Raw genomic sequence first — 27,021 nt, 5'->3', positions numbered from 1 at the left:
GCACTCAATCTGGATCTTTTTAATGAATTGTCTGAATGTCATCACATCAATTCTTTGTTTAAATCATTATTCAGCCAACACAATTTGATTTATGTATGTATATGAACCGTGGGCGAAGTACTCCGACCGCCCGCGGAGTGTATGGAGTTTTGCCTACTCCACGCTCCGCGAAGAACAGGCAGTATGCAAAACTCAGCACACTCCGCAGTGAAGCGTAGTTGGCCTGCCACCCACCTCCACCCCCTATTAATAATATAACTTAAAAGTACATTACACAAGTTATAAACAAGTTAAAAAGACTTAGGGCCATATGTATCAAGCCGTTTTGGAATAGCAAAGGCCGAAATTCGCAGAATTTCGACCTTTGCGATTCTCAAACTGCCTTTTTGCTTTATTTCCAATGTATCATAGAATCGCAATTTAAGGAATCGCAATAATTTGCGATTCCTTATTTTGCCATAGCATTTAAGGAATCGCAAATTTTGCGATTCCTTAAATGATATGTATGATACATTTTTGAAGTGCGAATTTGTGTTAAGGAATCGCAATTTACCACCAACTTCTAGTTGGTGGTAATTTGCGATTTCTCATAATAATGCCCTATTTGGCATTCGTGGGGGTGGTATGTGACACACATACATGCCCATAAGGCATGTATGTGTGCCACATGCACACACATGTAGATTCGAGGGGGGAAGCAGGGTGTCTTTGAGACACCCCTGCACCCTTGTAATAATTCTCAAATTGCGATTAGCAAATTGCAAATTCGCAATTTGAGAATTATTGCACCATCATTCCTATTGGCCTCCTGGCCCATAGGAATGCATTGGAAATCATTCTTTATTTGCGATTTCGCAAATTGCGAATTCGCAAATAAAGAATGATAAGGAATCGCTAAAAAATAGCGATTTTGTACATACATACCGTTTTGCGATTTCTAAACAGCGATTCGCAAAAAATCGCTATTTAGAAATCGCAAAACGATTTCTTGATACATCCTGCCCTTACCTTTTAACCGTGGCGTCCCTGAGCTGTCCTTCTCTTCTTCGCCATTAGAAATACTGATATGAAAACTGCACAGGAGCGCAAGCCCGAGCATGCGCATTTCTCGTATCTTTTTAACTTGCTTTAATATACTTTTAAGTTATATATTAATAGGAGGGTGGAGGCGGGCGGAGTTTGTTGCCAACTTTGTGGCACTCCGTGTAGCCCTGCTACGCGAACTCCACCCAGTGTTAATGTATAATACTAAAGAAAATGAGAACATTCCGCCCTCATAGGGCAGAATCTTTAATAGCTTTATAACCAGCTGTAGCGGGCTACATCGACCATTAGTGGTCTTCTCCTGGAGCAGGCCTTTCATTGCCGGTATATCCTGTGAGGGCAGGCTATCAGACTACATTAAAGCAACTTAAAACCTTCGGATCTACTGAACAGTCAATGCATTAACATTGTTTTAAATTGTATTTGGATATGCTGTTTTATACCAAATGTTATTAGTAACTAAATCGTCATGGTGCTTCGGTGGTAACAATTTATCAAAATGATGCTCTGGTGTTGGCACTTGGACTGTTGCCTCAAGAAGACAAACTGAATAATATATCCTAAAACCCAACTCTATGACCTGCAAGAGGCATGCTCTCTCTTTTGTAATAGCTGTATGTGTGCATCATGTGTACATTTGTGTCAACCTACCTTATAGAAATTGTGCACATGAGGGGCGTGTTGCACCCCTATTAAGGATGTACTGATCAACCCCTGGACAGGGACCCATTTTCTGTTTCTCCATTAGTCGCAAAGGTAACCATTGCTGCAACATTACACATGAATGTAAGTTGGATATCTCATAAAATAAAATTTCGATTATTTGGTTACTGGAAAGTTAGGCACTTCATTAAAGACAATTGAGCCTCTATGTGCCAACAATTGCTGGTACAGACTTTCTGCTCTAACATTCCAATTGTTATATTTTGGTTTCTCCCTTTTTAATCTAGATCATTCTGCCCCTCAGTGGGTTGGTTGGTTGGTGAGATAGGCAAGCTGGCGGAGAGTAGGTTATGTTAGGTTACAATGTTACATTTCCCCTTCAGGGGGCAGAGTTCTAAACAAACTATGACGGTTACATCATATCCCCATATAAACCAACAAGTATGCTAGTCTAGACTGTTTTGCACCCTAGTGTGGGGCCTGCATAAACAAGGATGCCCTGAGTTTATGATGGAGTCAAAAGAAATGGTCATAGCAAACATGGCGTGTCATGAAGGCAATGTTCCTGCTCTCTAGCGCTAGCATTTAGAGAGATAACCGCGGGAAGCAGGTAGTTGTAAAAAGGAACATTGGTGTTCCTGTCACACGGCGCTTTTATTGCTGATTTTGCGCATTCTTCAGTGAACGGTCTTTCTCTTTGCGGCGCTCGCCCTCCTCGCAGGCTCTAATCCGGGAAGAGCTCCTGTGAGCAGCTCCCTGTGTTACAAACAGTCGCGCAAGTGTTTTCGGAGCCCCGAGGAGAGTTAATGTACTTTCAGAGTGTAATCAATGAAAACAGCGTGATTTACAGAAGCTATGCTCTTTGTCAAATCTAACCAGTGTATCACTGCACAGAATCTCCATGCTGGCAGGGGCTTACCGCACGACGGAGACGCCGGGGTCCTTGTTACACTCGCCATGCCTGGCGGGCCTCGCTGTGTCGCTACAATGATAAAATGAAACCTCGCTGGACGACCTCGGGCTATCTGTCTCCTCCGCGCCAGCTCCCGTCTGTGGCTCGGTAGCTTATGTAAAAATAGTTGTTTATTGAGAAGAAATGGAAGTAAGAGGCAGTGTGACAGGTTTAAGCTGCGAAAGAATTATGTTGCGTGAAAGAAATGTAACCTCCGTGCCAATAAAAATATCAAAGCATTTAAATCTTTAAGTGCTAAACAGCGTGCTTGGGCCTAGCCTCAACGAGTTGTGCTCGGAGTCCCGGGCTGTGTCACACTGATGCCACGGTGCTCTGCTTGTTTATAGAGCGCGAATGTACTTGGAGAAATTGGTCGGAACAAAGTTATTTGCAAATATGACGCAATAGCGTCACAAAAGGCACCCACGGTTCCTTCTAACACTTTGACAGCAGCATGTTGAGTCACTGTTTTGGCACTTTAATGGATCAGGACAAATTAGCGGAGAGGAACACCAGAGACTCTGAGATAATATTTGACTGGAGTTTATTTATATCATCATGTTCTGTCATGAAATGCGAAAGGCTGAGCTACGTATAGATGAGTTCAAAGGAAACATCTCATGAACTTAATTCACCCATTGTCTCGGCCCTGTTAGTGTTCATCCGCTCTCCATACAAAGACGGGCGCTGCGTGCTCGGTGTTGTAAATGCGCATTGGCCACGCAGCAACGTGTGACGCAAGAGGTCACGCAGGCGAGTTCAAACTCTAGGCCTGCAGAAAAAACGGATAAAAGACACCATGGGTGGGTAACATGGTGGTCTTACTTAGACATTGATGGGCTCTACAAATACAGCTAAAATAGTTATCAAGAGGAACTTCGGCCTCCGCTCTAAACTGGGGCCCAGATGTATAATACTTTTACACAGTGCAACGCAGCAAGCCAGCTTTCAGCGCTGCAATGCATTCAACATTATAGGGTGCTTTCCTGCCCTTTCCTTGCGCTGGCGTGCTTTTGGCTGCCTTGCACCAACACAGGCACCTTTGTGTCATGTTGCAATGGTGCCTGCTGGAAGGAACACCTTCCTGCACAAAAACAATCCTCAGAGACATTTTCTCCTCATTACGTCTCCACTGGGGAGGCGTGGCATTTTGACACATTCCCAGGTCTACCACTAATGGTAAATCTGGAAATGTGCCAAAATCCATGGATGGATGCATGGTAACGCCCACACTCCACCCATGGATAACCAACCTAACGCAAGGCAGCTGTTTGTGCTGCCTCCTGTTACCACAGATTAATCAAAGTGACCTTGCCAGGCTTGATAAATTTGACTTAGTGTTGCCTCAGCATTGCACCCCCACTTGTGACGCCAGGGCGATGCAACACTATGATAAATCTGGCAATAGGTGCGCAACAGTGTCTTCTTAGATGCAATCTAGGATATGCAGCTCGGCAGCAATCCGACTCCTTATGGAAATATAACTTCATCTTGAATGAGTTAAAACATCTGAGATAATTTTTTTCATTATTCTATGTGTAGAATTAGTCTTGTTTTTAGTATGCATGTCCGTTTGTGGTGTGCTGATGTGTTTGTATTATGATTGCCTAGGCTCTTCCTATCATTTGCTTTTAGTTTTTCACATGTGCTTATGTTTTTCTGTGCCTGGAAATTTCTCGGCCAGTTCAAAACAGGGTCCGGTCCGTTCAAGTCAGTGATTGGTCACCAACCCTTTGTGAAAATGTCTGTCCTTGATTGCAACATTCTTAATTAATGTAGGTCCTCTAGCACCAAAGAAGATAAATCCACCAGTAAATAGCACAGCTTTTTGGGTGCTTACGCAGTAATGTCATTTTAGCAAATAGGATAATTTCTTCTCTCAAGATCTGGATCTAAAAGATGGCCCTGATGTCCTGATGCATGGCTTGGTTCAGGACAAGTAGAGGTGAAAGTTGACTATCTAAATTTGAGGAGTTAAGCATACCTCAGTATAGTAACCAAATGTGAATTATGTGTTGCCACACATCCAGGATATATTGTTTGTAGCTTGTTTACAGTGACATTTTCACTTTGATATTTCACTTTTGCCTCCTTCTTAACCAAATATATTGTGTGCTGTTGTTGAAATTGCTTTTAGTGTATATAAAGCGGCCCACTTTGAAGTCTATAACAACAATGATCATTGTTACGGATGGACATAACTCACATAATTTTCTGTAGAGAATCTGTGCACGACAGTAAAATTACACAAAATTATTCTGAATTATGCAAGGAGCACAAATCAGCATTTAGCTATAGTTTCAAGTGCAAAATGCTCCCTTGTATCCAAAATGGTCCAGAGGATGCATTTTACCCTAAGAAAATTGTGCTCCATTCTACAGAACATGAGCATGCGGCACCAATCAAGTGTTTGAAAAATACTCCTATGATAGCAAACCTTAGTAGCAACAAACGTTTGCAGACAGAGGAGGGCTGTTATGGTCAATATTTGTCACTAATAGTGGTACACATGATTTAGAAGTGCAGACAGGTTTGTGATTTGCCTTAACCTTGTTAAAACATATTAGCTTACATTAATGCCAAAGTTGAAATGAATATAAGTAGTCAATATATATTGGATGTACTACTGCTGATGGAAGACGACACACAAGAGTGGGTTCATGACTAGCCCCACTTCCCCACCCTGTAATCGTTAATTATCCTTATCCCAAATAGCTTTTGAAAAACGTAAATGAGTTCCATCATATCACGTGGAATTAATCTTTAAGTTGTGGACCCAAAATCTGAAGATTTGTAATATAACAACACGTTGTGTTGAAGGGACCGCAACACACACAAATCCAAGCAATGATGGTGGCCACCTGATGCTACACTAAGCTATAAACATCAACACCGTGCGGGATCTTGCTCCTGCGGCAGAAGAGAACCCCCTGGGTGGAGGATAAGGCTTTAGTGGACCAGTCCTGGGATTGCAGCAATGACGACCCAATGGCCGATGAGGTAGGTCAGCACTGGAAAGAAAGTGAAGGGCCTATGCCAGGTGACACACTACTACAACAGCATACCAGTTCCATGGAGCAGTTAGTAGCGCCCGGCACTGGAACTCCCCTCAATTTAGTGGGGAATAAACACAAATAATGAACAAATGGGTACACATGAGAAAACTCACACCCACTCAGGTGGGCCAACTTGTTGCTCCATTGTCGCTTGAAGAAGTAAAATAGGCCATCTAAATACTAGAACCTTGGAAGACCCCAGATAGTGACGGCCTTCCAACAGAATTGTACATTACTTAGCACACATACTATCCACAGGCCAGCTAGACATGTACTTGATAGAAAGGGAAATTAAAACTCTACTCCGCACAATCAGAGCACATGGGCTCACTGGTCGTGGCACCCTATCATCCACTGTCATTGTTGAATCTGTACTGTAAAATATTGAGCAGAATCATTAACACCACAATAGCCTATGTAATTCCTGCCCCACGTCATCCTTATTAGTCTGGCTTCATACCCAATAGGAGCACATCTTCGAGTGTGAGGCGACTGTTCATGTTCTCGAGGACCCCCTGCTGACAACTACTCTGGTGGCCAGTGCACCATTGACATGCAAACAGCCTTCAGTACTCTTGACTGTAGAAACATGTTCATAGTATTATAAAAAATGGGGTTAGGAGGTGAATTAATTCAGTCTTGAAGTAATGTCAGACTTATGGATAGTAAGTGGAGCAAGGCAGTGCTGACCCCTGTTAGAAATGGGGGTCTTCAGCTGGCAGGTTGTTATCCTGTCCAAGTAGGGACCCTTCTTCCTAATCTGGGTAAGGGGGATACACTACTGAAATAACCCCTGCTCACCACCATGGTAGGCAATGTGTGGCAATCAGAGGCAACGTGTAAAGCATCTGCACATAACTAACAGTAATACAGTGAAAAAACTACAGAAGGACACTACACCAATTTTAGAAAAATAACCAATATTTATATGGTAAAACAAGACCAAAATGATAAAAATTCAACATACAACAATAAGAATATGGACTTTGCAAGAATAACAATAGAAATGCAGTTCCTTGAAGTCATCTGGGATATTAGGATCAAAATATGTCCGCACTGCCATGTAATGTTGCACCAGTAAATGGTTTACTGGTGCAACATTACATGGCAGTACGGATACTTACTAAGGTACCCATGGGAAAACATTGCATCACATATTTTGATCCTAATATCCTGAAGATGATATAATTCATATCAGTTCAGAAAAAAACATTATGACTTGGATGGAACCTTATACATTCTTTAGGTACATAAAAAGACAAATTAGCGCTCTACAATGTTAAGTCCTGATGAAGTTCTAAATTTAATTGGAACGAAACGCATTGGCTGGATGTTGTTTTAATATGAATATAAGAAAAGAAAGAATAAACTTCTTGTTTTGATTATACACACTGAATGCTTATTTGGACTACAATCTGTGCACCCCTTTATTTGCTATCATAACGTCCTTGTAACCTTTGTTTTTCAGTGATATATATATATATATATATATATATATATATATATATATATATATATGTATATATATATATATATGTATATATATATATATATAGTTTGTATTACATCTATTTATATATATATAAAATTTATATAAGTACATATATTTGTATAGAAAAACATATTACTTTTTAATTGGGGAGACTCTCCAAACCCCACTGGTTTTTGTTTATTATTTTAAAAATAAATACTCTCTTTTTGGGGGGAACCCCACCCCCTTTTTGTAACTTTCCCATCCTATTCCTTTACCTGCTCTTAAACTCTAAAAACATGCTTACCACCCTATATACCCTTACCTACCCCTAAGCTCTGAAAGCACCCTTACTACCAAATACTCTTACCAATCCCTAAACACTAAAAACACCCTTACCACCCTATACCCTTAGATTACCCTAAACCATAAAAGCACAATTTTCATCTATACCCTTATGCACCCATAAACCCTAAAATCTGCCTTACCAGCCTATTCTCTTACCTACCCCAAAACCCTAAAATAAATTATATATATAAATAAACACACATGCACGTACCCTAATATATACTTACCATTAGTGGTAAATAAAGTCATATGTGTGGTAAAGGCAATGCGTGTTAAAGGCAATGCATGGTAAAGGCATTGCGTGGTAAAGAATGCATGGTAAACGCATGAATGGTTATCATAGAACTGACAGGCCGGGAGGGATGTGTCTGTGTGTGTAGGCGCACGTGAGTATGCACATTTCAAATCCACTATAGTAGGTGTGACTTGAATATATAGGTGGCAGATTCTAATCCGGTCTAATTTTTATATGCTGGCTCATGAGTGTCCATAACGTAAAGTGGTGCCGTTCACCATAACTCATCATGCAATTTTAGTCAATCTTTCTAATGAAAGGATGTGATGGAAAAACGTGTAACCGGGTCTGTTAAAACATTTTAAAATTAAAGGACAGTTACAATAAGCAGCTCTGGGCGAAAATATAGCTCATTTCAAGGATACTCACGAAAGAGGTACGAGATACGACGGGGCGAAGTGCTAAGTATCATTTGATGAGTAAGGCGATGTATTGCATGTTACAAGTGACTAAATTGTGAAAATAATATTTCAAGCAGGTCTACATAATTCTGCTAACGGGAAACCTGGGCCTTTTGCCAAAGCTTTCTTTCAGTGAAAAAATCAGGCAGCAGGTGTTGAGCAGTTTCATTTGCAGGCTATTTTTTTTAACAATTGAGGTTGAGTGCTTTCAATGTATGGAATTCAAATCAAAGAAACTGATTCTCTGCACAGCTGCAGAGCTTATGCACCAGCCATGGAAGGGAAGAGAGATATAGATGGTGGGCGTTCAGAAGAACATATTCTGCATTTCACTAAAAAACAATATATTTTACAATATTGGAAAATGCTAGTGGTGCACTGATGACTGAGGTAAAAGAATATAGTGTTTGCACCAAATTATGATCATTTGGGGGTATACGCAGCACTAGGGGTGTATCACATGTTTTGTCATTTGTACAGACGAAAATCAAGTGACATCATTGCTTAGTTAGTCCAGTACGTTTGCAAAACAGACCTACTTTTCTGCTCACTTTGTTTTACGGCGTATAGCGTGAAATGAAGCAGGTTAGCGAAAGGTATGCATCTGTCTTTAATATGTACACAAATGGATTCATCCCTAAATATATTGAAATTTGACTTTTTGCTGTAATGGTTTAGGAATCCAATTATACAATTGTTTTTATTAAATCATTTTATTGGTGATATTTTGCCGATGATTATAGACTTGTTACCAGAATACCACAAATGACAATAACATAATATTGAAACATTTCAAGGTCATCATCACTGTTTTGACAGTCTGTGCCTGTCAAGGATCCTCCTCGGTAGAGGAGGCTGTTCATCCACAGGAGCAAAGATGAATGTCCCACACACTTCCAGACAACAACTACCCAAGCGAGAAGATATAACTTCGCTCCAAGTCAGCTGCTACCAAAAAATGTGGGGGGGATTTTCCCAGGGAGTATACCACTCTCCCCCAGCAAGGTGGCGTAGCTGCAGTCTTGATGGCAGGAGAAGACTGAAAAATAAATGTACAACAATACTAACCTCACCAGTACTTTACAGGGCTGATACATAAGTGTTCAACATAACATTCCACTTACCTCACCAGGTGAGTGTCAGGGCTTTAGGCTAGGAGTCCAGGCGAGAACCAGGAGGTACAGAAGAAAACCTGGGTGACAACTAGCAATGATATCTCCAAGGCAGAATGCACCTAAATCCAGTCCTGCTCATAAACTGAAGACAGAGCAGGACTGGGGCCACAAACGCAGCTGATGACAATGGTATCACTTATAAAGCTAAAGACAAAGTGATACAGAAAGTCTCACTTCCAGCGCATAAACTTAAGACAGCGTGGAGTGAGAAACAAACATATAACACAGACAATCCCCACTTCCGGCTCATAAGCTTAAGACAAAGCGGAGTGAGGGAACAAACAACATAGAACACGGACAATAAACACACCCCGTCTGACTCGTGAACTAGAGCAGAGCGGAGTGGGCGTACATGTAACAAGACGCGATAGACCAGCCGCGCTCCACTCGTAAACTGAAGACGGAGTTGAGCGCAAAAAACACACATACACAGAACCCCTTCGATCACAACAGTGACCGCGGAGAATTAACACCAGGGCTGAATCGCCAGCAAGGGACTGACAACAGAGAGAAGGGCAGACGGGGAATCAAGGCGGAAGGGGGAGCTAGGCACAGGGGAAGGGCGTGCTGAGAAGGAGAAAGGTAGCGGAGCAGGGCGGGAGGAACAAACAACGGGTAGGACACAGATCAGGAACAGAAATACCGTGACCAAAGGGCGAAAACCTCAGGAGCAGGAAAAGAGCACAAACGGGATCGAAAGGACAAAGCAGGATCTCAGAACACTACGGGAACCTCACGGAGCAGAACGCTGAGTAGAGGGGGCGTGGTCACTAACCAAACAGTAAGCCAAGCAATGATTCGCGGGTGAGCTTTCCTTTTCAGCTACCTAGGGGGCGTCTCAAAATACCATGGCTTTTCCTTGTAAGAGGTTTAGGGAAAGTCACAAAAGGCTCACGGGGCACAATAGGGTTTGCAGAAATGAGCATTCTCCGCAGCCCTGAGGAATCTATATTGAACACTTATGAATGGGGTCAAATCCGACCACTCCTAACAGTGCCACCAGGATATGTATTCTTTATAAATCAATACTGAAGAACAGAATTGAGAGGGGAAAAGATTTAAAATGAATATGTTGGGAAAAAGTGAAGAGAAGATGGGCAGGGAATAAAGTAGGTACAGCTACATCTAATCCGAATACTATATCCTACAACTCAAGTGTTATTGTGTATTCTGTGTAATGCCTTCCTCAGGCTAACCAGTAAATGAGAGGCTCTGTCAATGTATCTAAAGAGGATGTCCTATTGGACCTCCATCGTGGTAACACGTCCTTCATAGCACATGTAAGAGTTTTAGAAATTGACAAGACTGTATTTTCTCTGGCTCCTGTAAGGTTACTAGTGCTGCACAGATTAGATGAACACATCACTTCTTACCGCCTGTCCTGCCTCCAGCTCAGTTGTTCCGAGGGCGTTGAGCCAAAAAGAAATCCTTGTTGGACAAGTCCAAAACATGAAGATCAGTATGCCATTCCTATATTTACAGTTCCAATTCATATAGTCCACGTTTATACATTCTTTCAGGTGTATACAATACTAGCCCCTTCGATGCTTGTGACTGAACCATTCCGTTATCAGTCACGGTTGGGCTGTGATGATGACGGAATGGTTCTGTCACGACCACACCCATTTCAATGAGGGACAGCACAGGAGGGGAATTCCATTAGCAGCGAAGGTGATATAGATAAGGGTGTTTCCTCTATCCACCTAATCTTTAAGCCTTTATACCTCCTTTTATTATTCTTACAGATTTTAAGCATGTTGGATCTTATACATGCTGACTCAATACTACCTCCGATTTAGCATGGGTGCAACTTTTTTTAAGCCTGTTTTGGTACTAGGATTTATTTTATCTATATTTCCATGAGAATCCCCAATCAACAATGTCTGACAAGGTTCACAATTTATTTTTTCTGAGCTACTTAGTGGGATCATTATATCCTGAAATGAATTAAAGGTCATTGGCATCAGTAGTCAGACAAAGTGAGAAAGCATGTTCGACCAGAATCTGTTTCTTACGTCTGAGTGATAAGGTAATATGGGGTGCTTCCATATGTTGATGCATGTTTGTGCATATAGGGAGGCAATCAAATGTACTTATATAATCCCTGCCAGGCAGGTCTAGCACGTGAAATATATGGAAGGATTTTCTTTTTTTCTGGGAGCATTGTAAATTTAGCACCAAAACATGTCTGATAGTTCATTGAATTTTATTCCAGATTAACCCAAGATGGGGATTGGGCTACATTGAGTTACATTTTTGCAGTCCAGTTTAGATGCCTGAAAACTATGTGTATTGTAGAATGATTCCTTACATGTGGTAGATTAAGTCTCCAAGAGTCCAATGCTATGTGTAGTATTTTCATAAAAAATAAAAGTTGTGTTACCCTTATCACATATAAAAGTATGGAAGGTACACAGCTATATCTGCTTTGTAAGCAGCTACGTGTGAATATATTGAAAGTTGGCTCAATGCTCAACAGTCCAGGAATCCAGCTATGTTTAATTTAAAAGCCAGTTCTGCAAAGTTCAGGTCTCTTTCAAAGTGTTTCAGTTTGATGTTCCCAAACTTCCAGATCAGTTCCTAGTTATTATAGTTTTGTTTACACACATAGATCTCACCTTGATGCTTAAAACAATAAAGGTCCACTCAAAAAATGGAAATCCTGATTTACACAAGTAGGAATTCTAACTGAATATACATTTATTCAAGAGAAAATGAACGGTCTTCCTGGTGGACATTTTCATTTGAGTTAGTGCTGCAAAGGGGAGGGAAGGGAAGAAGGGAGTGGAAGGAAATGCAAAACCTTTGTACTTCATACCAATTTAGTACTGAATGGGATTCCCAATTATTTGTAGTTATTCTCCACCTCACAACACTTCTGAATGTACAAATAATCTAAGTGTTTTGGCAGGGAGGAAAAAACAAAGACAACACATAAAGATGTTATGGGTGTGTAGGGTAAAACATTTCCGAGTAGAGAAAAAACTGAAAAAATGACAGTGCAAATGAACTGCCTACCTAAACTATTGGATTTTGAAAGATAGAAACTTTGCCTAGATTAGGATTAAGGATTTAATAAAAATAATTTATTGACGCACAATAAAATCATAAATCTAAGATAAGAGTAGGCTTTTTTCTGATAACTTGGACTTCTGATTTTATGCATTTTGAATCCGGCTCTTTACTTCTAGTTAACCACTGAGACATTTTGCGGAGTATTAATTTAGATAGACAGCACTAATCATTTAGGTGGACAAAACTGCCTCAGGTAAACAATTGTTACTAGAACTGAAGATCTTATTCACACCCTTTGCATTCTGAAATCATTCTAAATCTGTACCATTTTAGTATTGGTCTAGAGTGACAAAACCTCACGCTCCTATCTCTGCTTCACCCGCATTCTCTTGTGGGCTTAGTGTCCTCAAGCTGCTCTTGAATATTCTCCTGGGTGGTGTAACTCCAAAGGCCCATGTTCAGTGTGTTGGTATCTTGTACAATACTCTAAGGCAGAGCTATTTTCATATTCCTATGCCTAGGTTACATGCATGAGTCACAACCACCACAACCCTGCTGCGTCATCAGGGTAAAGGATGGTGTTTTGGAGACCTTTTTGAGTTCAAGAGCAGAGCTGTGCCCTTATTTGTGTTCATTCAAGAGCATGCTTTTGGATTGTCAATTCTGATCTTTTTTTTACTATTACAGCAAGAACATGTAACCGTTAACTTTCAATATTCCAAAGTGTGTAGATGTTACATAGTCTATTTTTAAAGAAATATTTATATTGTGTTTCATAACCTAGATATCAAAGGCGCACCTATAAACATGTGTTTTTTAGATAGTCATGTATATATCAAGCAAATCCTAAATCTAAATGTTCAGTGTCAATTACCTACATTTTACAGAGTGATGTACTACTGTTATGTAAAGTAAGTGGATATTGTTTCCTTTGAACACAATTAGTTAAATGTGGGAGCACCTCCCCCTCCCCCCCAAAGATGATCTGTGTTCTGCATGATCATCCTGTTAATGCTCTTATTGGTGAGGTCAGCTTGCAACTCTCGAGTCAAAGGTTCGAAATCACAGTGGGCCCTCTCAAGCTTTCTACTAGTAAGCTAACATTTACTTAGTAACATAACAACACTTGCTATTCATTGTTAATTACGCCCCTTTTTAATATTTATTTCTCTCCGCTGTGGTCGTGCAGATCAATGAACCTTTCCTTAGTCCAGGCTGCAGTATGCATCCTTGGTGCCCACCCAGAACAAGACATTTCTCTTTATTCTAACAGATTGCGGAGGAAACTGGACCGTTTGTATCCGTGCCCGCCGTAATTACCGCGGCACTAATTACCCGACAGCCCTGACAGCAGGGTCAATAGGAATGACAACAACCGCATGCAAGGCGGGATGTGCAAGCGCGCGTGACACTATTTGCCAACATGTCTGCTGAACCAATGTAACATGTCTGAGTCCTCTGTTTCGCACTTGTGGCAGGAGAGCGGGCCCCTTCGCTGACTGTTTGTGCTTATTTTGCTTTGCAGTTTGACGGTGAGAACATGTACATGAGCATGACGGAGCCAAGTCAAGACTACGTGCCAGCGAACCAGGTGGGTTAATTAATCTTCGCTGCCGTGTTTCAAACTGTAATTAAGCATATTCACACAGTTGTGTTGCAAATGAGTGGCACTATCAGTAACTGCTGCAATCAGGAATAATCATAATTTATAAACAAAGTGCTTAAGCCTTGTTTCCAGTTAATGAGATAGAGCCGATAAAGCGCGCGAGTTGGCGCGCGCTGAAAGGGACTACCTTGCTTCCGCTCCAGAATGCAAGCAGCTGGTTTACCAGCATGAGCGCTCCCAAGCAGTTGTTTTACCTTTAGGAAATAAAGTCTTCGCAGGTGCGGCTTATCTGTGCTTCCAACTGCAGACAAGTTAATCACTGTAAACTGAACGTGTCAAACAGAGGTGTTCATTGCGAATGCACCAGCCAGTTGCTGGGCCAATTTATATAGCGTCCTAATGCAAACCATATGGCCATGCCTTGATGCCAAGATCGAGGCGGGATCACACATAATAGACCTTATGAGACCCAAGTACAATGTTCCTTTGTGTGTCCAGTGGTGGCTAGCGACCCAAGGCCTACTACTCACTTTGGTGGCCATTTTATATTGGGCGTCAGATACATACATACATAATGACCCGCCAGTGTGACTCAATGGGTTTGATATGATGGAAGAGCGTCTTTCCTGGAGGCCGCTATTGTGAACATTGCACAGGCTTGTAATGATCCCAGTACACATCCTTTGTATGAAACATGATAACGGCTGAGGTGTACATCACTGCCACCTAGCAGCTGTCACAGGTGTTAAAATTATCACAAAATCTTTAGAAAAATGCAATCAATACTAAAGGCACAGGGCACCATGGCTGTCCTTTTAGAGGCCCTGCTTCTAGGACTTCATCTATGTGCTCTATGCTCAGCTTCTAGTTTGTCCCAACCTTTCTCAGAGAAGCATACTCAATACCATGAAACTTGGAAGCAGCCATTTATTTAAATACACTATAAATCTTTATCATATTGTAACTCATTTATAAACACAAGCAATTAATCGAGGTTGCAATTTAATTCACCCCTGTCACACAGCTCCTGCATCTTGATGATGCAATAAGTACAGAAATGGGCTATATGCTGAAAACTTTACAATGTTTAATGTTGCAAACGTCTTTATTTTGTGGGCCAAATGTCCACAATTGGATTTTTAATTTTATTACACTCAATGTTGAAGAATTATCTGTTACTAGGCATTAGTCACAAGTGCCTCGCTTGAAAGAAAACTGCAAATTAAGCTTCTTATCCAAACACAAAAATACATTTAGCCTCTAGGTAAAAACCTTGATGAAATAGCACTTCTCTTGTTTAGATAATTTTATAGGCAGACAATAGTTCTCTGATGGAGTTTGACTAATGATTCCAATGTTTTAAATAGCTTATTGCAGCTCTAGATTTCATGTCTGCCTCCTTGACCTACCAATCAGAATGTTGCCGAATGATATCCCACCGCATACTTGCTCAAGAATCAGGGCTGGGCTTTAGATAGTGGTGTGTGAGGAAGGATGCTGCTAAAATTTTGAATAGCCCTTTGGCTCCATTGGTCAACCTGGTGCCAGTCTCTTCATATTTAGTTACATTTCTTGTTAAAAAACAAAACATAAACAGAACATTGTTCACAGTGTACAACTGACAGAAGCTAACTGTCTACCCCCTTTATCTTAGCAGGAGGTGACACTTCTACACACAGAGCAGTGCTAAATAATCTCCCTCCAGATTGGAATTTATAAGAAGAACCTCCCCCTGTAGTATGTTGGTCGGGTCCAAAACATCACGAGACTCAGCTGCAGTTCTTCCAGGAAGGGATATTCAAAAGATAATCAGAGAGCAGAAGTGGACATTTTTCTGTGAAGCCATCTTTACAAATTTATTTCACCTGCATAGATAAGAACCACCATGCCAAGTACACGATACACTGTGGCGATCACAAGTGGACATTGAGACGGACTGTTGGGTGTGTGGATGCTGCAGCTATACATAGAGTATATAGTGTAACAGGACGGTTGAGCATGTAGATGCTGGAAGAGTTTGTTGAGTAGACATCAAAACAGGAGTCGCCAGTATGTGAATTCAGATGATGCACATTCAGTAGGCAGTGAGCAGACCAGTGAGAAGGTGGATGCTCCAGGGAAACACAGATTAGACATTGGAGCAGGACAGTTTAGCAAGTGGATGCTTCACGTGCAAGTTAAGAAGATACTGGACAGGAATGGGGACTGTGTAGATGGTGGAGGTACGTATAAAGTAGGCCCTAACAGGAACAGGACTGGTGAGTATCAGATGCTGTAGGTACAATTAGAGTAGCCAGTGGAACAGGACTTGTGTAGGTATGTGGATGCTGCATGTACATGTCGAGGAGATGGTGGAGCAGCACCAATCCATGTGTGAATTGTAAAGTTACAAACAGAATAGGCATTGAACTTGACTAGTATGAAGATCCTGAAGACATATTTTCGAGGCAAAGACTGGACACAAGCATTGGCGACGATAATACATCTGGCTTTTAACTGAAAGAGCCTCAAGTCACAGATGAGGTTAGGCGATCAATAAGTACACAAACGTGCACTGTACCACTCATGCATCCATTCATATAACTACTGACTCATTCTTAGATTCACTCTCTTAGTAATCCACAATAAAATCAACACTCAAAATTAATATTAATTTGAAAGAAAAGTAGAAAAAAACATGACGCCACCTAAGCTTGGATGCTTTTGCTTGAAATACAAAATTAAGCATAGCAGCAGGTGGATGTCTTGTAATTATATATAGGGGCAGATTTACTACAAAGTAACGCAGCACGGTGCAGCAAGTAATTTTGCTGCGCCGTGCTGCGTTAGTTTGGAAAGCATAGGCATGCAACATATTTACAAGAATATGTCGCATCTCTGTACTTCCCCTGCACTGGTGCACAAACTGCAGCCATGCGCCAGCGCAGGCACCCTTACACCATGGTGCAAGGATGCCTGCGTCATGGGGAGATTGTTTTAGTGCAGGAAGTGAAACCTTCCTGCACAAAAACAATCACTAGAGGCTTTTTCCTCTTTCAATGCGTGCTGTAGAATGCAGCATGCATTGATAGAGGATAAAACTAGGAGAAATGAAAACATTTCTCCTCGTTGCGCCTCGCTACGCCACCTCTAGGGTGGCGTAACATTCACACGCATCTCCAGATTTATGATTTCTTGTAAATCTGGAGATGTGTCTTGTTCCATGGGTGTTGCGTGGGAACACCATCAGCAACACCCATGGAACACCCCTTCAACGCACAGTGCTGCGTGTAAAGGGGCCATATGTACGAGGAGAGGAAAAGTCACGCAGGGTGGCTTTTTTTCTCATTGTAAATATGGAGGAGCCCTCTGCACCACCAGTACTTCACGAAAAGTGACATAGTGGGGGCACAGGGGGCTTGTAAATCTGCCCCTTAGTGTCTTTTTGGTCTAAAGTGTCATAATATTTGCCCCATTTAAAACCAATGTGTTGACCATCGTGGAACAAAAAACAATGACACAGGCGTATGCACAATCCTATTCCAAGATTGGCTGCTCATTAAACATCTCACTGGGCAGCCATCTTCGAATGCTAACGTATATACTGTATCACTGATGTACTGATCCAAGGTGGCCAACATAACGCTTCTAAATATGGCTCCTGCCTGCAAAAGGTAAAGCAATGATACACTCTGGAAAATATCATTTCAGTATGGCCACCTATTTTGAAAATAGCAGCATGCCTGGTACGACTGTCCAGGTAGCTGCCGGTTTATGCTTTAAAAAAAAGAAACTAAACAAAAAGGGTGAAAGAAATGAAAGGGGACTATAAAAGGGAAAATAAAGGACTGGCTCTCAACCCAGACATTAAAGCACAATTATTTTAAGGTGAATGTTCACATGGGAGGAGGAAACTGATATTACTCATGAGTAATAGAACCAATGGCAGAAATGGGGTAACCCATGCAATATGCTGCCACAACTAAATCAGAATGTGAATTACACTCGAACTGAGAGAAAGGGGGTGTACCCAAAGATCCTCTATGATTGTATATGTATGTAGAGTATTTATGCTAGGGCCTGGCCCTCTGAAGACGTTTTAGCAAGGATCATCACAAAGCAAATCTTGTACATCAAGTGTGTATTGTTCAAGTAACCAACACACAAATCCTTGCCTACTACAGTAATCTGTGCTATTCCATGTCTATCTACAGGCATACACCAAGTGTGATAACAATTCTCCCATAAATGTCTGTTAGTGTTAACATATGGTTTTCACAATAAATATGTCAGGCCTTTTGCTTTTGTAGTAATTTATCTGAAAAACAAATCGTATCTATAGCGTCTGACATAATGTTTCCTATTGAAACAACCATCCCTACACTCTTTATCATTGGTTCATCACCATAACCAACTCTGACCTACTGTTTTGAGCATTAACTTTCCAACAAAGTAACTTTCAAGTATACAGTCATGCAATTAGAAATATATATGAAAATAGAGTTGGCCAAATATATACAACTCTTCCTGAGAATAATGTAAATGTAAATTGATACTTGTATAGCTCACTACTCACCCGCAAGGGTCTCAAGGCGCTTGTACAAATACCACTGTGGAACCCATCCTGGCTTTCCCTGTGAGGCGTCCTCTCCTGGGCACCCCCAAGGTGGAGGCCAGGCATCCTTAGCGTTGTGGGGGCCGTTGTGGAGATTAAGCAAGCTATTGCCCAGAGGGACTCCCTGATTGGAATAGGCACCGAGGCAAGAATTATCAGGTCCGTGGAATTTTGAGCCCAAGACCCGCCGAGGCGGGGAATTGAACCCTGGTCCCGGGCTAGACCTCTGCATCAGGGTCTGCTGCTCTAACCATTGAGCCACACTTCTCCAATAATAAGGATTCTCAGAGTTCAAACTGTTTATCCTCACAGGTTTGTCGAAGATGTAACCACCACTAGAACCCTTGTCTATTATAGCAGTCTGAAAATCCATGTGACACCTTAATATACAGGCTTTAACACAGTGTAATAGCAATTTACCCATAAAGGCCTATAGCCTTTAACATACACTTTTAACACTAAATATGTCCGGTCTACTTCTTTTGTAATCACTTTTCAGAATAAACAAATCAGACCTGCGGCGTGTGGCATAAGCCGGTGGCATCTGACATAACGTTTCCCAGTGACCTAATCTGGCCTTTGTCCTCTGCTTGTCACCTTGTTAAACTCAAGTCTACTGTATTGAGCACAAGCTTTGTCACAAAGCAATTATCTGTATGTAGTGAGAAAATTAGAAATAACATTGCATTTACAAATAAGCACACAATTACAACTGCCAAAACACTATGCAATCACTTCAAAAACAGCATAATACGTATATTCAAAGTGCAAATCTACCCCAGGGTTTGCAACAGTGGGTACACTACATCAAGCGCTTGGCCTACTGTTGTGATCTCTGGAATTCCATCTCACAAAATTCCTATCTACAGTCTTCAACTGAGTGTGATCATAATCAACCCTTACGTGCCTACTGGGTTTATTATATGCTTTTCAAGCTTATTGTCTTTCTCATACATTTTCATAAATAACAGGTAGGTCTTATGGTGTGTGAAATATCTTTACTAAGTCAATCAACCGGGCCTTTCACCATTACCAGTCCAGGCTTAGTATATCAAGCATAATCTTTCCTTGAAGGCAGTCATCATTCACACAGCAACATTACAAATGAGCATACAATTACAGTTGGCAAAACAATATACAACCCCCCTAAAGAAGGTCAACAAAGGATTATCACAGAGCAGATCTTCTGCTTTTAGGGTGTATTCGAGGAGATCCTATCAAAATCTGTACTCAAGAACATTTGAGCGAGCCATGCCCTTTCGTCAGTAGTGCTCCTAAAATCTCTTTTTGTGTTTATAACAAGGTCTGGTGACAGCTGAACTGTCAAACCAGACCCAAAAATGAAGTTTGTGTTCCATATAAGGGCTAGAATGAAGAGTTAGTTTTGCTCAGGCAAAGCAAATGCTATTATTAGATCTTTTTTCTAACCATTAATCCAAAAACTGTACTGACAAGCTTAGAATTACTATTAGATTAAAGCAACCTGGTATCATCTCATTTATGCCTTAAGGGTATTGAAGTGCAAGGGCTAATTGAATTTGTTGGAAACAGTGGAAACAGACACTCGGGGAATGATTGCTGTTATAAAACAGCTGCTACCTTTCGGGGAATGATTATGTCTCCTAAATAGTTTCAAATAAAAGAATACATAGTTATATCATACATCTTACATGTCTGTCCTCTAGATTGTCGTGTTTTGTCAGTCTGAGTCGTGAATCGAATTGGCAATGATGCGTTTTCAGACCCTCAGATTAGACATTATGCAGTGTTTGATCGGGGTCAGAGCCTCTGTGGCGCTGGCAGGCTGCTTCAACCAAAACGCCAGGTTGTGTTATTTTCAATGCTTTATCCCTGTGTATTCGCGCCAAGGTGTCGGCCATCTTAGAACAAAGCAGCAGCCAAAGAGTAATTATCACCACACTCTTGATGCTTGCATGGAGCTGTGAGCGATAGAATCTCACTGCACAGCATGAATATTCTGCTTTTTGGTCCGCAAGACCCAGAATAATAGCAAACGTTGAGAGGATTCTTGGCAAATTTCATCCCTTAATTCAATGTTCCCAAAAGGCAGCAAGCTGAAGCAAGTGATGAGTGTCTTTCTTCAGAATAAGCTAGAGCACTACTTCTCACAACGGTGATCCGGCCTCTGTGATCCGGCAATCTGTTTCTAAATCACAGTCTGTAATACACTGAAATTGGCCTGAAATCCCCTGCTCTAGCGCAAAGTGTCCTCCTAAATCGAAGATCCCGAGAAGCTGCCAGTTTCTGGACACTTGAATACTTTCTATGCCAGTCTCAGTGGCCGGGATATCTTCTATGTGAGTCAATTTTCCCTAAAACACACAATAGTAATCAGAATCCCTAAAGAGTAACGCTGAAATCAACACACATGCTGGATGAGTGCAGCTCAGATCTTAGCATTTTGTAACTCGGATTTTTCACACAAAGTCTTACTAGATGACTCGAGATTAAACCAGGCACCACCTTTCCAGTCATAGCTTTTTATTTAATGGATCAGTCCTTTCTTGGAGGCATAGTCTTATCCCAGTGCAGCTGAACCAGTGAGGCTAACACACCTGATGCACTTGGCTTGTAAAGCAAAGTCCATGATTATAAAAGTAAAGTCCCAGGGACATGAAGTACCATGTAATGGATCATTAACTGCAAAAAAATCGCAAAAAGAGTAATTAGAGTACCCTGTGGAGCACAATTAGACCTCTCACGAGCCTCCAACCCAAACTTAGAATGTATTTTATTAAGATGTTGCAGTATCGAATAAGGTGCATACTTTCTATTTATACACAAGAACGTTAATTTAGCAGTAATGATCTTGAACCTTATTGCAAGCAATTAAATGGAAGTCACACCAGCCTTAGGAAATCTAGGACTTGTGAAGTGGATTTATAGCTGAAACCGCACACATAAAAAGGAAAGGAAAGTGCCAAATGCGTGTGGGTGTCATTTTTAGTTGCTATCCAATCAAATGCATCTTACATATTATTTTAGTTTTTGGTGCCACAAGAATGAGGGTTAGAGGAATAAAGTGTAAAACATTAGGGCCTTACAGCATAAATGAGAATTCTCTAATTAATTACACGTGCCCACTTTTACAGCAAATGGCAAATCTTCATGGCAGATCTTCCTAGCTTTTGTACAGCTGCTTTCCCAATTGAAAATAAGAGGGTCATTTATTATTTGGTAAAGCTTAGCCCTACCTTAATTCATTGGGCCTCATTTAGAGGTAGCAGCACAGAGTCTTCACAGGCAGAGCTTCAGCCTTCTCCACATTTGGAAACCCTTGACCTGACTGCATGTCTGTCACTGGACCGCCAAGTCATAGTGACAGTCACCCCATCCAATTTAGTTCGGGACAGCCATCACGAGAGTTCCCTGCAAACCAAGGCAGTCTCGGGCAGGGAAATCCATCAATGGGTCACACATAGATAAAACTCTTTGTGCATCAATACCATTGGTAGTTTATTTGTTTAAAACAGACCGAAATGCCAAATATGAAAAAAAATAGCATGGCACTGCCTCAGCATTTCTTTGCACCTACAGTGAAGATGCCAGATTGGTGATTCCAATGTAAGCTTAAAGATCTCGAGAAAGGCGATGATCTCTAAACCAGGGGACCTCTAAATTAGGTGAGCGGTCCCCCACCAAGACTGACCTCGCCTTGCTAGATTCTTGGAGTCAGTAGGAGTTTTGCCGGATCACTTCTTTTCTGCTTCTATTAGTTAAGGAGACAAGAGTTTGTACTCCAGAGACTATCACACAATTTGAAATACTGGCCTGTCAGATTGTTATTCACCTCTGAGGCCCAAATTCTAACATAATTTGTGTGTGTGTAACTGCATTTGCGAGTTTACAAAGGTGGCCAAATGTCCTGCACTGAGTCATGTCAATTAGATGGATAGGCGTCCTTAGTATGTTGCATGCCCATAAGCTAGTACCAGCAGTAGTTTGGTAGAGATCGATTTCAAGATGGGTTCAATTGTTGGAGCTGGCATTTGTGATATAAACAATTTAAGGTGTCAGACAGTGCTGACACCTTGCTCTTTAAATGTGGTAATTGGCATTTATGACTGCATCTTCCCTCCAACCATATGCCCAGACAGTCATACTAGGGTGATCGCTCAATCCAGTGTTCCCCAACAAGTCATCGGTAATAAGGTTTTAAGGTATTACTTAGGTTTTCTCTATATTGGACACCAGGCCGTGTTTCACGTTATAGCTGTTTAAGGTCTGCAGTGTACATAGTCCAGTTGAAGTCAGAGCAAGGATTATGGTATCCTCAGCATATGGGATTAGATTTAGATGTGAAATCGACACTTGATCTTCCTTTTTAGGGGCACTCTGGTCCCAACAGAAGATGACTCCTTCAGAGCAGTGAATTTGAGAATCACTTTAACTGTGTTTTTGCAGGTGCACTATTATGAGTTACACTTGAAAGCCTGTTCCTAGCCATAATGTCAGACCTCATTTGAGGGGCTACATGGCAGACAGGGGCTACTGGAGATACCAACTCGTGCCCTGTGCCCCATCCTACTAGGGATCTGCCAACTTGGTCAAGTGCACCCTTTCCGCTCTTGACTGTCAGGATAGCGAAAATGAATAGTAAAAGGCATTTCGGAGAGGTAGTAGTGTAGGGTACAGGAGCTCAGTACTCAACAGTCAACCAACAGACACAAAAGCATATTGTCCAGCACATTGTTTAGCATTTGAATTAAAAGAAAGTACTTTAATCGCAATTGGGAGTTTCAAACTCAGGACTATATTCTTGTTTGTGATGGTTCTAGAGGCAGTCCCCCCTATTAGTACCGTTCCACTGCTAATGGAGTTCCCCACAGTCTTTAGTCCCTATTGTTTAACTTGGGCAATACATTGATTAGGCACAGATACTGTATTCTCAAATCAGTCCAGAGGCGTAGATGCACCCAGCTGTACAGTTCGTGTTAACCTCTTGTTGTTACTCTCTCGAAGTCTTAAGTTCATCCAGCAGAGGATAGACTGCGGGTCAGTTTCTCATTATCTCACAGTTCGCAAGCCCCACAGTAACCTGTATGTTAGTGTTAAAGTCCTGGGTGGTCAGAGATGGGCTTGCTCCTGTGGCACTGGCTCTTCAGCTGTCGGGGCTGCCACTGCCACCTTTCTGGAAATGTGATGACTTGGCCATCTCATTGGATCACTGTTAATGCTTGTCATTTGCATAAGTCTTGATGTAGTTTACAACCATAAGCATTCAGTGAGACCATGAGACCCCTGTGATACATGGGATACTCCTGGCTTTGCTCCCTTGCAGCCTCTCGCTTTCTACGGCTCTTCCTCTTGTCTGGAAGAACTAGGCTTCTCCTCCTGTACACTATTTGTCCTCCTACAATGTCAGGCACACTCCTTTCCTCTCACAACAGGCAGGCAGGCTTCTAGATTTGTGGCAGACCCTCAGCTCTTCCAGCAGAAAGTGCAGACTTCAGTGATGTCCCCTCACCTCTTGGAGACTGGCTGCTATGGAGACTCCAAAATTAGTCACACAGCAGTTCTTCCAATACTGTTTGAAGCACTCTCTTCTTTGGCTATGGAGGAATTGTAACTGAAGCAGAGTGGGGTGGTTTGGATCTCACTTTTATACACATTTTTCAGAACAGTATGTGGATCCATTGTCTTAGGTTTCAGAACTTGTTTGGGTTGGTTCTCTTTCAAGTGTCATTTCCTGACTGTTCCTCGGATTCAGCCTTTGTGTAAGGTGTTGCCTCTCACAATAAATACCAATGATGTTGGGGATAAGCAGAAGTAGCCAAACAAGGGCACATTGAACTATAGGATCTTTGAATCTAGCAATCAGCAGCTTTCCTGAAGTAGTATCATGGACAGACAAAAAGACAAACCTTGCCTTGAAACTTCCTCACTGTGAACAACAAAAAATGCAGTCCCAATTCTTACTCGTGCCATCTACCAAATGTCAGAGTTCATTTCAGTGTTTGGGACTCTACCCTCCGGCAAGGCCTTGGCATGAATGGGCCTGTTCACATTCTCGAAGAGCCAAAAACGTTAATGAGAGCTCAACTGAGGCCCCGCAAACGGTTCAGGACCAGAGGGACAATACTTGCGGGGCCAGGAACTCACTACTCACGACATAGTTCAATACCAAAAGCCAATATCAACTCTGGAACACAACTTTTTTGCTGCCAAGTCTGGAGTTGGTTCACCTCTTTTTTCATATCAGTCAATATCAATTGATGAATTTCAGAAAACACACCTTTCAAAGAGCAATACTGCTGAGGGATGTTCATGAGGGCTGTCCGCCACTGACCAACTCAGTACAATTTGTACTTTGAGTTGGTGAGCAACAATATTTTCAGTTCATAAAAGTGTATAGCAAAGTGCACAGTTTCTCCTTCAGCTGATGAAATAATAAGGGCAGTCTCAGCTCTCTATTTTGAATACCTTTGACTCTTTACCTGCAAATTATGCAGATATTACTACTCAGTGATGATTTTTCCTGATATATGTTACTCCATCACCTTCACATGCGTATTTTATTTTATTTATTTATTTAAACTTATATTGCGCACAGCTACCCTCAATGGGTTTCCCGGCGCCAGGGAGAGATAAAAGAAAGAAAAGCAAGCAAAAGGCCCAAAACAGAACAAACAGTGCAGAGGGATTAATTGAACAGAAGGGTCTTCAATTTTTTACGAAAAGGGAGGAGATCAGTCTCAGCTTTCAAGGCCGGCGGAAGAGCATTCCCCATCTTTGGGCCAAGATAAGAAAACGAGCGGTCACCCATTTTGGCCAGTTTAATTCTGGGAACAGAAAAATCGCCACTAGTGGAAGATCTTAAAGTGCGACCAGGCTTATAGACTTGAACCAGGTTCTGTAGGTATTTAGGGGCAGAACCCTGCCTGATTTTAAAGAAAAGGCATAAGGTTTTAAATTTTACACGATTCGGGACCTTAAGCCAATGAAGGTCACGCAGAGCCAGGAAAGGATTCTTTGGGCTTTTCCTGTGATGCATACCAGTCAGCTAGTGATGTAGAAAAGATGTTCTTTGGCTGGGCCACACATCCCATTAATATTAGTCACCTTGAATTATAAGGTCAAAGGGCCAGATGTGCAAAGCATGTTTCCGGTCAAAAATGGCACAATTTGCAAAATCAGGCCGTTTGTGCCTGGAAAAATGCTTTTTCAAATGTTCAAAAAACAAAATTTTGAACATTGGAAAAAGGGATTTACCGGTCGCAGCCAGCCCGATTCTGCAAATCATGCCGTTTGTGATCTGTTGCGGTTCATTATTTTGAAAGGTGTGTTTTAGGGTGTTCCTTCCAGATACCAAATCGGTTGGGTGTGTATTACTATTTTGCAACCAAATTCCATTCACAAAACTTTAATACTTTGGCACCAGTTTAAAACTGGTGATAACGCTTTTTAAACGGGAGGGGGTCGACAGGGGACCCCTTCCCCTTTGAGAAAGTAAATAATATTTTTAAGTGTAGTGTAAATAAGTGTAGGCAGTGGTCCCATGGACCTCTGCATACTTAAAAAAAATGAAACTTCAAGGTTAAATTTCTTTCTTTTTAAATGCATCCTGTTTACCTTTAATGAAAACGGGCTGCATTTAAAAAAAAATAAAAAGATTGCTTTATTAAAAAGCAATCACAGACATGGTGCTCTGCTGGCCTCAGGAGGCCACCATCCCTGTGATGGCTGTGATTCCTAAAGGAGAACAAAGGCCGACCTGCCATTGATATTCATGAGGTAGGCCAATTTGCGTCGCACAAGGAATCCGTAAATGAAACTCAATTAGTTTCATACATTAGGAATACGGATTTGCTCATTGCGATTTGGACAGAATCGCAATTAGGAGATCGGTATTCCTAAGGTTTGTACATTTGGCCCAAAATGTCTTCTAATTCAACATTTCAATCTCAGCGTCACTTCATAAAACATTATCCTTTAGCTTAAAGGATTTTGAGCACACCATCACCTGCAGATCTCAAATAAATAATTCTAGTTTATTCACAAATTAAAAGATAAACGTTTATAGCAGTGCCATATTCAGATCAAAATATGTATGTTTATGTATTTAGGCTTAGTATATTTAATCTCCCACATAATTTTTAACTATGGTGAATTAAAATAAATTATATTGTAGCATATCCAACGATTATAGTACTCTTATTTAATGTATGAAAATAAGTATATTACTGCTGCATGTTGTGTGCTGTTTCTTTATATAATGAGTGTAAGAAATCACAACACAGAGGGTAATTAATGTCAAACTGGCCCTGCCAAGCAATAAGGAATTTTGAGTAATGGTTTCTGCACAGATATAATCTGGCTGATCAGGTTCCCACTGGAATGCATCTGTTTGGAATGTTTTTCAGTTTGTACATTGGGCTTT

General features: G+C 41.3%; 1 protein-coding gene across 2 annotated transcripts in view; it reads left to right on the top strand.

Moving 5' to 3' along the window:
* TOX (thymocyte selection associated high mobility group box) overlaps positions 1-27,021 on the top strand; it is a 365,646-nt gene that overhangs the window by 155,004 nt on the left and 183,621 nt on the right. For both annotated transcript variants that reach the window (XM_086965783.1, XM_086965782.1), the window contains exon 2: positions 13,946-14,011. In XM_086965783.1, the coding sequence (XP_086821909.1) occupies positions 13,946-14,011 (66 nt within the window). The remainder of the gene's footprint in view (positions 1-13,945; positions 14,012-27,021) is intronic.

This window comes from Lissotriton vulgaris, chromosome 4_1 (assembly GCF_964263255.1).
Source record: "Lissotriton vulgaris chromosome 4_1, aLisVul1.2, whole genome shotgun sequence".
Taxonomy (NCBI): Eukaryota; Metazoa; Chordata; class Amphibia; order Caudata; family Salamandridae; genus Lissotriton; species Lissotriton vulgaris.
Note: the sequence above shows the minus strand (reverse complement) of the source record. Positions and strands in the feature narration are given on the sequence as shown.